Source organism: Gracilinanus agilis, chromosome 1, assembly GCF_016433145.1.
Source record: "Gracilinanus agilis isolate LMUSP501 chromosome 1, AgileGrace, whole genome shotgun sequence".
NCBI lineage: Eukaryota > Metazoa > Chordata > Mammalia > Didelphimorphia > Didelphidae > Gracilinanus > Gracilinanus agilis.
In genome coordinates, this window is record NC_058130.1 from 502,713,021 (window position 1) to 502,730,772 (window position 17,752).

The 17,752-nt window shown below is 34.1% G+C and overlaps 1 protein-coding gene across 2 annotated transcripts in view; it reads right to left on the bottom strand.

Annotated features, from left to right (window-relative positions):
* Positions 1 to 17,752, bottom strand: part of MTFR1 (mitochondrial fission regulator 1) — a 58,574-nt gene that overhangs the window by 20,639 nt on the left and 20,183 nt on the right. Inside the window, exons 2-4 of one of the 2 annotated variants that reach the window (XM_044666075.1) lie at positions 16,894 to 16,929; positions 14,952 to 15,050; positions 2,727 to 2,842 (exon numbers count right to left, since the gene is read on the bottom strand). In XM_044666075.1, coding sequence (XP_044522010.1) covers positions 2,727 to 2,842; positions 14,952 to 15,050; positions 16,894 to 16,902 — 224 coding nt within the window. In that variant the 5' untranslated portion in view covers positions 16,903 to 16,929. The remainder of the gene's footprint in view (positions 1 to 2,726; positions 2,843 to 14,951; positions 15,051 to 16,893; positions 16,930 to 17,752) is intronic. The other variant, XM_044666066.1, reaches the window with a different exon arrangement.

The window sequence follows — 17,752 nt, forward strand, 5'->3', positions numbered from 1 at the left end:
TATAATATGTATTCATTTCTATTGAAATGCATATTATATACTCCTTTTTCCCATGTCTTCTCTTTTTCTCCCAATGACATCACTATAATTAAGGTTCATGTTATCATCTTTTTGAATGTATTTAGTAACTATCTAACAGGCCTCCACAATCTCTCCATCTTCCAAAAGATCTTCACAGTAGTCATAGCATTTATATAGCAATTTAATGTTTGCAAAGCATTTTACTTATTTAATTATTTTGTCATTACAACAACTCTCCAAAGTAGTCACTCTGACTGTTTTACAGATGAAGACACTGACACTGAAAGAGTTTAGTCACTTGCACGGGGTCACTGTTACTGTGGGAAAGGTACGATGAGTACTTAGGAGGTTCTGACTAGACAGCATCATCTACTACACCACTGAAGTCACCTGAAACTTCAAACCATCTGACCTACACAGTCTAAAGCCATTCTACCTTTCTGGCCTAACCTCAGAATGCATGAGAACCCCATCAATTGGTCTATGCATCCTGGGAGCATACATGGAACTTCCTGCCTCTCCCTGCTCCCAACCCTCATTCAGCATTTTGTTTTGCTCTTAGGCATGTGTGTATTATGTGTTTGTGTCTTACTCTTTTATTAAAACTGTTCGCTGTATAATAGTAGGGCATTGTCTCAATGCTCTACATCTTCTATCCTTGCCCTCTCCAAGTCAACTGAACAGTTCCCTAACAAAGCAGGCAGTTAATAGTTGAATTAGATATTAATATTCCATAATGGTTAAAAGTAGACATACTTCTAAATTCTAGTTATTCTTTGCCCTTGTAGTCTCAACACCTAAAATAGTGCCTGGCATGTAACCAGCACACAAATAATTTAATAAATCCTTAATAAATCCTTGTTGACTGATTAAAGACTCATGAATGTTTAATACAAACTGGAAGAAGAGTTTTTCCAACTCATAAGCAGTTCTATTAATACAAAAGAAAAAAGGAAATGCCTGTAAAAGGTATCAGTATATTGTCTCTTGGGGATTCATATGATCCTGTTGCTATTCTTAACAGATAGAATGCTGTGACATCACAACTAATTGCTGCTGAAATGTCATCAACATAAAGTTCATAGGAAAAATAAGAAACAGATATCTTAAAGAGCTTCTGCTTTCATACAAATACAAATGTGAGAGACAAGGAAACAAATTGTGCCATAAATAGATGGAGCCTCTGAATAGGATGTTTCCCTATGGAATTAAATAGCCTGGAATACAAATTAAATTTATGAAAAAGAAGGTATTTTGTATTTTACATGACAAGGAGTCTATTTAAAACTACATTCCACAAGGTGTTTTCATTTGGTTTAATACATCTAATTTTCTTTCATTCCTGTATGTTTTGGAAAAAAATAGCAAAGTCAGTAGAAATGCAAATAACCTTAAAAAGGCAAGTGGAAAATATACTTTATAAACTGTTTTATCTATGTCTTTCAAAACCCACCTTTGGAGGCAACAAACAGGAACGTTGACAGACTAGGAGACAGTAGAGGAAAGAAGGGCCTGGAGTGCTACAGTCCCAGGAGGTCACAAAGAGTTGGACATGACTCAACAACTGAATAGCAAAACCTGTACGAGGCCTTCCCATCTCTCCTATGTGCAAATGCCTTCTTTTTCAAGATTACTTTCCTCTCCCTCTATTTGTATCTTATATTTACCTAATTATTTTCATATCTTCTCCTACAATAGAATATAAGCTACTTGAGGTCAAAGATGATCTTTTGCCTTCCTTTTTATTCTCAATACTTAGCACAATGACTGGCACATAGGAAGGTGTTTGTTGAGCCAACTGATAGTTGTCTTTTTTTTTTTTGTAATTTTGCAATAAAAATATTTTATTTTACCAATTGCATGTAATGAACAAATTTCCACATAAGCTTTCCAAAGTTATATGATCCAAATTGTCTCCCTCCCTCCCTTTTCTCTTCCCTTCCAGAGCTGGCAAGCAAATTCAATCTGGATTATACATGTATTATCCTGCAAGACATATTTCCATATTGTTCATTTTTGTAAGAGAATAATCATATAAAACCAGAACCCCACAAAAAAAACCAAAACAAATAAACTTAAGTGAAAAATCTAATCAGGGGCCAGATAGGTGGCTGAGTGGATTGTGAGGCAGATCTAGAGACGGGAAGTCCTGGGTTCAAATCTGACCATAGATACTTCTCCTAGCTGTATGATCTTGGGCAAGTCACTTAACCTTCATTGCCTAGCCCTTACTTCTCTTTTGCCTTGGAACCAGTACACAGCAGTGATTCTAAGATGGGAAGATAAGGATTTACAATAACAAAAAAAGTCACTTAATCCAAAATTCATTACTGGTCAATACATTTTTAGCTACATGAAAACATTTATATCAGTTCTTTTGTATCTCTGATATGACAAAACTTCCCTAGCTTGAAATTATTTGTAAATGTATGCATTTTCAAGCTTCTATAAGTGCTAAGAATCTGGTGGGAAACTCAGTAAATTAATCTTCCTCAAGTGCATGCCACTCTCACCAGCTGAATAACTGGTGAACTGATGAACCAGGATAAATTTCAGAAGCTAATGAAAATAACTTTGGCATTACTATTTAAGTCACAAATAGGAACAAAAAGCAGGCTCAAATGCTTTAAAAAATGGATAAGGTGGGCTAGTTATTGCTGATAGTAAACGTGCAACTCGACTAATTATAGACCTTCCAAACTCACCGTAGCCTTGTGGAAACCTCTCCTTCTTCCTTGGCAATCCATCCTACATCAGCAAAAGAAGCCACTGCATCCTCTTGGTGTTCATTAGGGCTCCATTCTGTCAGATGACTGGTAAGCTAAAAGTCAGAAGCAAGATAAAAGTTCTTATTTTGATGCTGAAGTGAATAAGTTAAGGGAAAAAATTACCCAAAGGCAAAATTATAGGTCCTAGGACCAAAAAAAAGTTTCCTAATACAAATCCTTTATAAAGACTTTGCTAAAATCATTCTTAGTTCCTATGTGGTAATAAGATAGTTTGCCGATCTTTGAATGGTGGTCAATATTTATGATGGCGTTAGTTTTGTAACTGAACCAGGATTGTTCTATTCTCTGTTCAAATATTTTCATTTAAAAAATACAAATGCAATCAAAAATATAAAGCAGTTACTAATACTGATCCATAAAAACATTTTCTAAATTGAAAAGTCTTATTGATTAAATTTCATTGATGATACTGAAAGTAAGCTTATTATAGACATAAAAGGGAATTGCTATTTATACTGATCAGTTAGTTTGTTTATAAGAAAAATACTATGTATATCAAAAGAACTAATGTGCTAAATTGTACATGTATTAATGCATGTAGCACCAGTATAAAAGTAATTTTAACTCAACTTCAGTCCTGGTAATCCTTATTCTTACTTAGTCATCACAAAAGTTATTCGGGATAGGCAAATTAAGAAAGGAATTAAGAAATTGTAAAACAAAGAATTTCTGTAGTTAATATTACATGCTAAACGTGAACTACTATAATCTTAAGTAAGAATTATTTTTTAAATAACTTCTGAGTGGTAGTGCATTTTTTGAATAGAAGAATGAAAGATTTAACTATAAAAGAACAACCAACACAGCTATTTTTTGTTAGAAACAAAAACAAAAACAAAAAAACCAAAAGGAACTAAGGCAAGACAATTGTAGGTATTTACCAGATAAGTTTCAGAAGCTAATGAAAATGAAACAGATAGAAAATAGACATCTATTACACCAATAATTACTTCCATTCATCCTGTACAGGCAGCTGCTCTATTTAAACCAGATCCTTGAAGACTACTTGAATAATGCCTTTTCACAGAAAAAGAAAAAAACCAAACAACCTTCCATTCAAAGAAAAGTGGGCTGACTCTCAAGATAAGGAGAATATTAAAAGATAATCTAGATATACCCAATGAGTTCAGGTTGCCAAGTCCAGATAAAAGACAATCCAAAATACTGAAAGAATTGTCAGTCATAAGTGACTGCTGAGTCACTCTCTTGGTCAGAGATTGAAAGACTGGAGAATAGTAAAGACATCCAAGAATCTGATGAAGGCCAAGTATTGTCCTGATTTTAAAAAAAGGAAGAGACCAGGAAACTATAGAGAAGTAAATCTGACTTAGAATTTGAGCCAAATTCTGGATCAAGATTATTATAAAAATGAAGTGAACATCCACAAAATAAAGCAGTGATTACAAAGAGCATGGCTCCATCAAGAAGAAACCATGCAAAACTAAAATAATATTCTTTTTTGATAAGGTGATTAGATTAGCAGGCTAAAAGAATGTGGTAGAGATAGGTCTTACTTGGATTTTTTAGCAAAGCATTTGACAAAAAAACTGGGAAAATAATTTTTGGAACAAGATGGAAAGACATGGCTACAGGAGAGTACAGTTAGATACATTTGGAAATGTTTGAATGACTAGACAGAAAGAGTAGCAATTAATGATTTGAAGTCAACTTTGAAGGTATTTGGGGGGGTGCCCCAAAGATCTTTGCTTGGCCCTGCACTGTGTAACATTTTTATCAGTTACCTGAAAAATATTATAGCTAACAAACTTACCATATATTTGCAGCTAATATGAAGCAAAGAGGATTAATTAGAATGTCGAAGGATACATTCAAAATCTTAATATGAATCTAATAAAATGAAATCTCATAGGGATAAATGTTACACTCAAGTTTAAGAAATTAACTGTGCAAGTCCAAAATGGGAGAAGTTAGCTGAATAGAATTTTGTACAAAAAAGATCTGAGGGTTTTAGTGGACCGAAGTTCAATATAAGTAAAAAAATGTGTCATGGAAAAAAGTTAATGATCTTAGGCTTCATTAAGTAAAGCAGTGTGTAGGACTAAGAAATCAAAAGATTATTGCACTGTACTTTCTGTGTACATTTTAGGAAGGTTATTCATATAATATGCTGGAAAATGACCAGGATAATGAAGAGCACTGAGCCCATGACAAATGAGAGCTGGTTGAAATAAATGGGAATGTTTGGCCTAGAAAAGAGAAGACTTGAAGAATACATGACAGCTATCTAAGGATTTGAAGTCTGTCATGTGGAAGACTTGTTCTAAGAACAATTGGTAGCAATTCTAGAATGGTAGATTTAGGGAAAATCATTCTATTCAATTAAAAATGATTTATTAAAAGGGCAGCTAGGTGACACAGTGGATAGAGTGCTAGGCCTAGTCAGGAGGACATTGGTTCAATTCAAAACTGGCCTCAGACACTTCCTAGCTGTGTGACCCTGGGCAAGTCACTTAACCCCAATTGCCTAGCCCTTGCCCTTTTGTCTTAAGAGTTGTAACTAAGACAGAAAGTAATGGTTTTTTAAAAAAAGATTTATTATTAAGTACCTACAACAATGAGGAGCAAGTAGCTGGGGACATGAAGACAAAAAAACTACCCTCAGCTTGCATTCTATAATACGGAAGAATTGGCTACCCCCAAGATGGTTGGTTACCCCTTGATAGGGGTATTCAATAACAAAGGCTGAATGTTCTAGAAGAGATTTTTATTCAGGAATGTGTTTAACTAAATGATATCTGGAGCTCCTTTCAATCCTAAGATTCCACAATACATGATTTAGACATAATCAGTTGAAAGATCTAATTAAAAAAATAGCCAAAGAAGTGGTATATGCAATCAAAAAGCATATTTGGGTCTTGGTATGTAGGGCCATTTTGAATGTTAAAATTACTTAATCCTCAGATAAAATCCTACTCTACTGCATCATGTGTGAAGGTGATCAGGGGATGACTTGGGTCTTTTGAAATCTATGCCAGAATTAAGTTTCAAAGACTGAAAGATTTCACCAAGATAGAAAAACTTCAAGTATGGTCCAATGCTATATCTTATGTCTGCCTACCAGCCTAGCTAAGCTCATCACCATAAGGTGGAAGACTTTTAAAATGATCAATTTCAGAAGATCACCTATTGACACTATCTAGGGGCTGACACTAAGTTGTGCCAATGAATAGACTACTAACCAAGAAAGTCAGGTTCTTGAATTACTTAGGGAAACAGAGACTAGACCAGTGATTTTACTGACATGGGGAACTTCCAGTGAATGTACTCCCTTCTACCAGTGTAGACTGGTACTCTCTCTGAAGCTTAAGAGTCTTAAGAGTTATCTGTGCCCCGAGCCAAAAAGCCTCTTAACTGTTAAAACAATGTAAGAGGGCATGAAAAGTTGTAACTAAATAATATACAATAGAGCAACAAACAAAATCTCAGAACTGGAGGAGGCAAAGTCCATTCCAGTTCTGAAGAATTAAAATTGTTAGTAAGTTTTTCTTTAGATCAAACCTAAATTTTATTCTTTACAAACTTCTTCCAACTACTCTTAGTTCTGTCTTCTGAGAAGAACAGAACAAGTCTAATATCCCTTTTTCTTCATTATAGCTATTCATGACCTTGCCAAATTTTCTCTTCTTCAGGTTCTTACATCCCTAGTTTTTTCAGCTGGTTCTTCTGTAGTATGATTTTGAAGATCATGATGGTCACTGTTCTCTTGAAGTTTCCTCTCAATGTGCTTCTTAAACACAAATAATAAAACATCTTACTATCTAAAATAACTTAAACATGACAATACGGCTCTATTTTATCAGATAGACAAGTGAGATAAAGATGTCACTTTTGCTTACAACCTAAACATGTAGCAGTTCTGAGGTGTTACCTCTGGCCATAATAAATATAAATTACAGTAAGCAGGATCAAAGATGATGAACAAGTGAAAAGATTTCAGAATATTGGAGTTTTTTAAAACTTAGCAGATGGTTATTAAAAACTAAAGTAAATGTGAATTCCATCGAATCATTTGAGATTCTCCTTAGGGGATAGGAATCTTCATCAACCCTTAAGAAGTCGAATATAAGTACATATTTTATGGGACCTGAGAAGTTTCTAAGTAATATTGTGTATTACTGTGTGTACTCTGGGAAGGTCACCTAGGCAAGAGCAAAGGATAATAAGTTGGCCAGTCTAATATGACAAGAGATCTAAATGAAAGTTCTCATCACTTTAGGAGAATCCATTGTGGAGGGCTGATGGGAGGATTCAGAAATGCACAAGATGAGAAGGCACTGTTTTTCATAGTTGGGAAAAGTATATACATCAATGAAATCACCGATACATTAAAGTATTGAATTAATTGTGTGTTGGTGAAAGCAGGGCCTATATAGCCTCTATGCTAGGATTTTGGGTTAGGGATCTTTAGTACATGACCTTGAAAGACTCCCTGGATGATTTCACCTAAAAGACAACATTTAGGGGAGTGTTCTAAATCTTTGGGCTTCGATATATCTTTTGAATATATCAAAACTCAAATCTGACCTTCTGAATACTATTTTCATAAAAATCAATTTAAAGAAACATTGTAATAAAATTGCTCCTGTTCAAAAGCTAAAGTTAAAGTCTTTTGCACTTCTTACTGTGATCTAAAAAATACAATATTATGTTTCTTCATAAACTTTTGTTTGTAAAAGGAGAAAGCCCATCAAAGAAATGACCTGCAATGAATAAACATCCGAGCACTATATAAAGCCCGATTCATCCTCCAAAGGTTGATCTGGCTCATTTTCTCATGGATTAAATTAAATCTAACATGGATATCTTAGGGCAATCAAAGATCAAGGAGCATAATACTTTTTCAAAATATCTTCCAAGGACAAAAAGTACTTTGTATCACATGTTCCCTTGTTCGTGATATTTCTTTATAAACATATGAAGTACTTTCCCTTGCATGGCACACTTGTTTAAGTCGTGCAAATTCTTATACTCAAGTTTTAAAAACATTGAACATTAATTTACTGATTTTTTTTAACAGTGTTACTCCCATAGTCAGTGCTCAAAAAACTATATAGCATTGTAAAGATTTTCCCCAAGATGGGTGATAAAGGCTGCATTCCTACATAAATGGGCATACATAGTCTGTCCATAGCTTGTCCTTGAAAGGTCCCACTGTACTACTTAAAAAGTTAACTATTGTTCTGGGAAGGTAAGGGACTTTTCTAATTTTCCCATGTGTCATGAGCGTTGTCTAGTTCCACTAAAAAAAAAAAAAAAATTCAAACATTTAATTTAATTTAAGCTTCATTTTCCCAAAGATATTAAAATCTCACTCAAAAGATATATTCAAAAGGCAATTTCAATAATTTTCAAAATAGAAGGCAATAAAGCATTCAAAATGAAAAGGTATAATGCAGTACAGGAAACAAAGAGGTAATACTCAAAGGACAACTTACTCATAAATAGTTCATGCTAAAGGTGAGTTTGTGGCATGTGTTAGTAGTCAAGTTTTACAGTTTTTTATAACATGATTATGATACCAGTATCGACATGCACCAATAACTGGTAAAAATTGTGAAGTTGACAAAGCTGACTTACTTAAGTTTCACACCATGGTCCTTTCCTACTAATGCTAGCGGAAAAGAAAAAGAAGAGAAAATAGGAAAGAGAAAGATAGAAAATTTTCAAGAGTTTGATATAAGACAAAAGTAAAGTGAATACTCATGAAAATCACCATTTAATAAGAGTAAAATTATATCACAAAGTATCAATATTTTTTCACATAAAGCAACACATTCTATGAAAAGTATCTGACAAAACATGAGATGACAATAAATAAAAATGATTTATACTATTCTAAATTGGAATTTTTTTTATTTTTAGTAATTTTTTTTTCTCAATTACATGTAAAAGCAATTTTTGGCATTCATTGTCTAACATTTTGAGTTCTAAATTCTCTCCCCACTCCTCCCAAAGATGGCAAGCAATTCAATACAGGTAACATATATGCTATTATATAAGACATATTTTCATATTCATTATACTTGGGAAAAGACCCATAAAACAAACGAAACCATTAAGAAAATAAACTGGAAAATGGCATTTGATCTGTATTTGGACTCTATCAGTTCTTTTTCTTGAGATGGATATGATTTTTCATCATGAGTCCTTTGAGATAGTCTTAGATCATTGTATAGCTGAGAATAGCAAAGTCATTCACAGTTGTCTGTACAGTATTGTTGTTACTGTGTACAATGTTCTCCTAGTTCTGCTCACTTGACTGTGCATCAGTTCATTTAAGTATTTCGAGATTTTCTGAAATCCTTCTGCTCTTTCTTATACCAGAATAGTATTCCATTACAATCAAATACCACAATTTGTTCATTCATTCCTCAATTGATGGGTATCTCCCTCAATTTCCAATTCTTTTCTACCATAAAAAGGCCTGCTATTTTTGTCTTCTTGGGATACAAACCTAGTAGTGGTATTGCTTGGTCAAAGGGTATCACAACTTTATAGCCCTTTAGGCATAGTTCCAAATCTCTCAAGAATGGTGAGATCAGTTTACAGCTCCACCAAAACTGTACTAGTATAAATATGAAATGTTTATGATTTAATTTAAAATATTCGGTTAACTTAAATGAAGTAAGCTGAGTAACTGAATAACATAGGTTAAAGGAAAAACAAAATATAAAATGATTAAATGAATTGAAACAAAGAATAGGGAATTTTAGAGCACCCAACCTTGTCATATGAGTTCTCATTTTTAATACACTACATTAGATTATGAGATATTTCAATTTCTGGCCTATAGAATAAAAACAGAAAAATGTTGCTAGTGTCTTGCAGAGTTTAGCTAGCATTTTTTATGGTAGTAAGTAATATTTTATCTTCCACCCTTTCAATTAAACTAACATTGTCATCAGGCCCTTAATGGTCTATTTTAGCCAAATGGAAAATATAACTGTGAATCAATTGGTTTTAAGCTTTTGATTTTTTAAAAAGCTAATGATCCTCACTTTCTACATGTCTTTTTTGGTTTTAAGAAAGAACAGACTGTGTATATTTGTAATGCAATTAAATCTGTTTTTTTTTTTTTTTTTACATAAAGGATATATAATGTGAGTTGGAAAACTCAAAGTCTTACTCTTAAACTCTGCTATTCATAGTGTGTCCCTAAGGAATTTACAACTTTTATGAATATTAAGTTTCATTTTCAGTAAAACAGAATTTGGATTAAATATTTTAGTCCCCTAATTTCAATACTCTATGATTCCGCAAAATGGAAATGATGAGAAATTACCTTAGCATTTTCTATATCTTTTTTTTAAAAAGTAAGACATAAGAAAAAGGGTCCAAAAGAGTACCATTATTTGAACACAGGTATAAGTTCTGTACTCCTTGTGTACCTTCTATTTCAGATTATTTTATAGAAACCCATGAATAGGAAGCTTGGGATTTTTTTTTGTAAGTTTAGTTCTGGGAGCATGTTAGCAGAGGTTCAAGATAGTTTCTCTAGACCACTCCACTTATAAAGCTATAATTCTCAAGTTAGGCAAAGGAATAATTAAGAGTGGGGAAAGTGAGATAAGATTTGGCAGTTCTTTTTCTAGTTATAGAAGTGATTCTGATCTGACAGTAAGCAGTCAGGGTAGATTTATATGATACAATCTTTAGTATATTATTTTTTTGCTACTTTGTAACCCCAAAAGAGATCTACTGAGTTCCTCTTGTGATTTTTTCCTACAAAATTTGAGATTAACATTAAACTGTTATGTCCTATTCTGAAAAAAATAAAGCCAAGCTTACTTACTCCTGATTTAGTAGCTATTTTCACAACTGACAATAGATGGCAATGCCACTCCACAAAAGGCAGACAGGTTAACTAATTGAAAAATAGCCTTCAAAAGTAAATAAATGAAAACTAGCTTTGAAAATAGTATGTGTCCAAATGTCTTTTCCCAAGAAAAATAAAAAAATAAATTTAAATTTTGTTTTATTGATGCTTTCTACAGCATTTAAAAAGAAGCCAATACAGCAGAAGTATATTTTTTTCAGTGATGGGAAAAAACTTTGTCAAAACACTATGGATAGTGTTGTTGTTGTTTAGTCATTTTAGCCATGTCTAACTCTTTGAGACACCATTTGGGGTTTTCTTGGCATCTTTACTGGAATGGTTTGCCATTTCCTTCTCCAGCTCATATTACATAGATGAGGAAACTGAGGCAAATAGGATAAAGTGACTTTCCCAGGGTCACACAGCTAGTAAGTGTCTTGAGGCCAGATTTGAACTAAGATAAGTCTTCCTACATCCAGATCTAGAACTCTGCTCGCTCACTGTACCACCCAGCTGCCCCAGTGATAATATATTGTTTTGTGGCAATAGTAGGTTTGAATGTTGCTTCTGCCATTTAAGTAGCCTTGTGACTATGGGTAAGCTATTCAGCCTCTCTTAACTTTAGGTTCTCCTCATCTTGAAAATAGAATACCTGTAAAAACACCTGATTCATAGAGCTGTGGATATGAGACTCAAAAGAACTAACTATGCAAAGCACTTTGTAAGCCTTAAATAACAATGATTTTGTATAAAAGTCAAAGTTACTCCATTTTACTAAGACCACCAAGTTAAAACTGGAACAAGAACTCTGACCTAGAGAATTCAGAAGTGCATATTAAATGTTTAAATATGATTGAGGCAGGGACTGAGTTGTGGTAAAGTCCAGGCTCATATAAATGATCACTGTTTATTTAAAATGTCAAAATGCTTAAGTTGTTTTATGTCTGTTTTTTACATGAGTCACAGGTTACAGAGAAATATTTTGGGAGCACAAAATGTGGAAGCTTTCAACAGGCTTAAAGGAATATCTCCAACATATTTTTTTTCCAGACATAATGATAATGATACAAATCTGAAGAAAAATAAAATCTATTCAGAAACAAAATGTATTATAAATGGGATAAAATGGCTGAAATAAGACAAAAATCTTTGCTTTATTATCATTGTTATTATTTTTTAAATCCTTACCTTCCATCTTAGAAACAATACTGTGTATCAGTACCAAGGCAAAAGAGGAGTAAGGGCTAGGCAATTGGGGGTAAAGTGACTTGCCCAGAGTCACACAGCTAGGAAGTGTCTAAGGCCAGATTTGATCCCAGAACCTCCTGTCTCTCTCAATCCCCTAAGCCACCTAGCTGCCCCCCTCTACTTTATTTTTTTATTTTTATTTTTTAAACCCTTACCTTCCGTCTTGGAGTCAATACTGTGTATTGGCTCCAAGGCAGAAAAGTGGTAAGGGTAGGCAATGGGGGTCAAGTGACTTGCCCAGGGTCACACAGCTGGGAAGTGGCTGAGGTCAGGTTTCTACTTTATTTTTTAAAGAAATCAGTCTGATGATTATGAAAGACAACTAAGATGTCACCCTGTCTTAACTTTTCCTACCTATATATCTTTCAATCCCCATGGGGGCAGAGGCCAGGCATGTCTAATTTAAATTTTGTGCCTAGTACAGTGTTTTGCACATAAAAGAGGATAAGTAAACATCTTTGAATTGACTAAGTTAATCTTTCTTGACTCTAATTCTTGTGGTCTGGAGATAAAATTAAATGGGTGCTATCAGGTGTCATGTGACAAAGTACAAACTACATGTATTATGAAAAGTATAATAACTGTAAGTCCCCTTGGTTCTGGAACTCTCATAGATCTACTACTACTTTAGATAACTAGGCCTCAGGAGATTACAATATAACCTCTCTCCTTACAAATAAATGTCATCCACTAAATTCTCAAGGCAGACAATTGTTTAGATTTAACAGAATACATTGCAGAAAAAGTCACTAGGGAACCTGCAAATACCACCTTAGTATCAGATAACAAGATCACAGAGTCTTTGGTTTTACTTCCCTGAGGCTAGCGTTGCTCCTCTATAAAATGAGCAGGTTGGGCTAGATGAACTCTAATTAGGGTCCACTTTAGCTCTAACATTTCTTGAACATCATTAATTCAAAAATATGAATACAATGTAAAAAAGAAAAGTTTCCAAGGTAGCTTTTCTTTGTCAATAACTAAGCCTGACAAAGCCATTATCAGAGCAAATTCAGGTTACAATTAAATGCCATTCTAAGATACTTTCTTTTGTTACCAACTACATGAACTGTATCTTAGTGGAAAAAAAAGCCAACCTTAATAGGTTCATTAAAATTAATAAGCTGCTTAAGTGATTAGAATTGGATTCTGTAAATAGGCAGAGAATAGCTAAATCTCTGCCCTCTTTTTAGTACATAAAAGAATGCTGGGTTCTAATGAAGATATCACTTAGCCACTAAATATTAAGTGAAATGATATTAAAAAATATTAATAAGAAACATTTGTTGCAATTTTCTTAATTTTGATAACAAGAAAAGTTTGTAAACAGTATTACATTAATTATATTTTTGTTCAAAAGGTCATGATTAACAGCATGAAAATAAAAAGTGATCATGAAATGAATGAAAATAAAAATATTCTGCAGATGATCAAGGGAATTTTTAAAAATTACTAGGAATATTCTGCATAAAGCATTAACTACACAAACTCTGAAGCTCTCTCTGATTTGAACCCAAAGTGGGCCCTCTACCAAAATTCTACATTCCTATTCAAAATTTCTTCTTTGTCCATTTCCTTTTAGAGTTCCGATTTGTCAACTTAGCCATGTGGCTAAGGTATAAGACAAGGAATTTATAGAAATAACCATGACTATTACAGTGTGTGGTTTTGTAAGTATTAAGGACTTAAATAACTTGTATTTATTTATTTCTGGCTCAATATATAATAGGATTTTTTTTACCTGCCTATTTATGTTCCTTCATATGAATAGTTATTAACAGCTGTGACTTTCTCACCTGATTCAGGGTGAGTATAGCAATTATTACCTAGAACACTATGAATTTTTTGGATGAGAAGAATTATCTTCTACTTACCCAAATATCTAAATAAAATGCACCTGTGACATAAAACTGGTGTGCCTGATATTCAGCTTTATATCTGATAAAAGTTGCACTGACAGAGGCTTTGTCATAATGGTATTTGTTTATAATCTGTGAATAACAAGGACATGGCTATATAAAGCATCAAACGCCTATGCATAGGATTGTTCAAAATTTCTATGCCAGATAAACCAACTGTATATTCTATGTAAAAAGAGAGTTGTAAAGTGACATGGCACTCAAAGAGACACTTAAGTGGATCTCTAAGCCCCAGGCAAACTTGGAATCCCCTGGTTTAGTGCCAGGACACTCCAAGGAACCACAATCTTTCAAAGGGCTGCATGTAGCAGATATATCACCTTTGGACTTTATTACCTTAGAAAAGTGATTCTGTAGCAGTCAGAGGGGAAGGCCCTCTAGCTGTAAATACATATACATAGTCACTGGGTCAGTTTCAAACTGGTTCAAAGAAAAACATAGGAAGAAATATTTTTCATTGTTCCACATGGTTCTTAGTATCAGTGAGGACCTTTCTTGACAGCAAGGTAAGCCCCTGTGCTACTACTACCACCAGGGTGATTTTGTCTTCATTGCAGGATTCTAATCATGACCTATAGTAGCAAAAGAATTTAAAAAGGAACACTGGTGAGTTCAAAGAGAAGACTTTTCTATAGAGGAAGCAACCCTAGTAGCAGCAGAAAAGAATGGTAGGATCAGAGGGATCCTGTACTCCTAATACAGAGGGTCCACTTGGGACTATTGTTTAGCATGGTGCTTCTAAGGATCCACACACATATTTTGAAGGTGGGTATTTCTGCCATTAGGAACTTGAATCTTAATGGTCAATGAATGACTGATTGGTGCCTCAGTGTGAGCTAGTTTGCAACAAAACCTACAGTGCTTTTACTCCCGAAACACAAGGTAAAGCAATTCCTCCTAGTGAAGAGCAACATGACAATGCCAACGGTGAAAAATAAAAGTTAATGTGAGAACATGACTCAAGTTAGGAAGAAAAATCAAAATTATGAGAGAAAAGGCTATTGAGCATTTTCAATCCTTATTTTGTTACATGGAGACTAATGTAGCTAGCGAAATACAGAAGTCTAATGGCCCCTTTAAAAAACCCAATTTATATAGCACATATAAAAATGAATAAAGTTTGAAGCATGAAAAAAATACCTGAAATTGAACTCTTGGACACTGAATCAGAGATAAATTAGTACCGATCTTTCTTACAATACTTCGAGATGAACCATATGGTTTGCCTGACCAGAGTACCTGAGAAAGGAGAAAACAGAAATGTTTAATGACAATACTTACAACACTGTTAATACAGAGTTTATCAGTCAGTTATAAAACACATGCAGACTGTGCCATATAATTAGATGGCACACTGTATGTAATAAGAGGTATGCTCCACATTTGGGGAGAAGGGCTCAAATGTTTCCCAGTTAAAAATTAAAGGCACATAGTTTAAGCTATTAATAATGCAACAAAGGTTACTGGAGAGAGCATACATAATGGTAATATAATGCAACTAATAATTTAATGCCATGTTTATTATTACATCACAGTGTTGTCTACTTTCAGAGCCTCCCCCCACTACATACTACCAAAGGGAACAACCTCTTAGATTAACTCTTTCATTTTAGATAATTTCAAGATTTAGTCTCAAAATGAAGATGTCTTATGATTTGAATATTATCAGGTTTTTTTATATCAAATTAGAGGGTACACAGAGTACTTTACGAATCTTAAAGCAATTCAGTTATTAGCTATTCTTATTAATGTACAGTAAATAAAACCAAAAAAAAGCAAAATTTCACAAAAGAAAAGCAACACAGGTACACATATGGATTAGTGGGTGCATATTGAGTCCACTCTGAAGCCTGATGATATGTTTTCCTAAGTATATTGGATATATATGACTGCATGAATACTTTATTTGAAAGAAAAGACAGATGAGATAAAGGTAAATAATTTAGTAGGGGGATCAGGATAAGACAATCATTTTTTTTAGAAGCATCATTTTCCCACCTAACTTTTCTTATCCCCTACTAGGTATTTCTCTGAAAGGGATGATACAGTGGCTAAAGTAACCATATGTGCTAAGTGGGAAAGCAGGTCCAGAGTGGGCAGGGAGGCATTATTCAGATGGACATCCCAAGGACTGACTCTGGGAAGAATGAGTGGAAGAAAAATGAACTATTAAATAAAGAAAAAAATGGAAGTGATTCAGGATTGAATTATACTACACATGTATATCTGACATTTGTGACGAGACTGTTTACATATTGAAATCTTTAATTAAATAGGCTGTGCTCACTCCAAGTAGCTCAGAGACTGAGGATATACCAACCTGGAGTGCAGAAAGCCCCAAATCTTGAGGTGTAGAACTTGGCTTTGAATCCTGGCAGAATTCACTTGTGCTCCTTCTGCTTCCTTTTCCTTATCTATAAAATTAAGTTTTGGCTCAATCTCAATGGCTCCAAATCTATGACTCTACTTGGAATTTACCTCTTATTGTCCTTCAGGGTATGATATGAATACAATGCCATAAGTGGCTCTGAAGCCCGATTCAAACTTGTTCCTTGGGCATAAATTATCAGAAATCAGGCTAAGCTCAAGCTCATCTCTCTGCTGTTCTTCAGCTGAAAGAGAACTTAGTTTTAAGTCAAACTCTACTTTGCCTATGCTGACCTTGAACTCTGAGGGTTGGACCAGAGCCAAATACAATTTGGGAAATCATAAGGCAGGATCATAAGGCATTTGTCTCACTTCAGGGATTCTTTGTGATTCTCCCCTTTACCATGTCTAGAGTCTCACTGATTTCTCAGTGAGAGATCAGAAAAAAAAAGGGTTAAGAAAGTTAAGAATTAGGTCTGAAATTTAAATGATATTATTCCCACCTAACATAGAAGACTATCATTTGAATACATCCTTGAACAGAAGTAGGTTATATGGGAGAGGAAGGACATCTGACAAAATGAAAGTGTGAGGCAACACAGAGTTTTATTAACGAATAAATAAAACAAAGCAATTGCCAAGCCAAGGAAAAAAAAATTTGAATGGGCATGCAATGGGTAGAGACTTAACATATAATATTTAAACAAATTTTTACCTTAAACATTTTTCAATGGGCTTCCTTAGTCTTGATCTTTTAAAAATAGAATCACAAATTAGGGCAAAAAATGGCAACCTTTAGTTATTAATACTCGACCTTAATTTTTTTTTCTGTGATTCTAGTAGTAAGTCATAGGTCAAATAATACTATGACATAAGAAATTATTCTGTTACAGCAGAATACCATTTGATCATCACAATAGTAGTAAGGCACAAAAAAAGAACAATTTGATGCTCAAAAGAAATTTTACTTCCTTTTTAATGAGAGTATATCTAGAATGCAGAAAATGAGAACAGAGAAAGCTCAGTAAGAGAAGTAATAGATTCACCAATACCTTTTTTCCAGCTTATAACCCTGGGGCCTGTGTGGTACACAGCTGAGTAAAGATTCTGAAATTTCCTACATAACTGTTTACTGTTTCATAGAAAAACACAAGACCAAGGCTTTTATAGAAAAAGGAGGCTATAGTTTCAAAAATACATCCCAGAATAACACAGAAGGTGATGGCTGTATTTGATTTTTTTTTGAATGACCACAGTGGGCTAAATAATAAATAGTATTCTTCTGTTTTTGTTACCTGTGTTCTGCATGGCACCTTGCACTGTATAAAGAAACAGGAGGCAAAGGTCCATGCAGGCTGCTGATTAAAGACTCTAGGGAGAGAACAAAATAGTTGCTTCTGTTACAGTAGGACAAAGATAAGTGGAGAAAAAGAGCAGCTAACCTCCAGGAGTCACAGAATTAGGTCTTCCTTTATTTTCTCTGTTCAGCCCTCATGAGAAAAAAATGCAAATAGCTATAAAGGAATAGGGAACAGATGGTACTGAAAAGTCACCATCTGTACACTGGGAGGCTG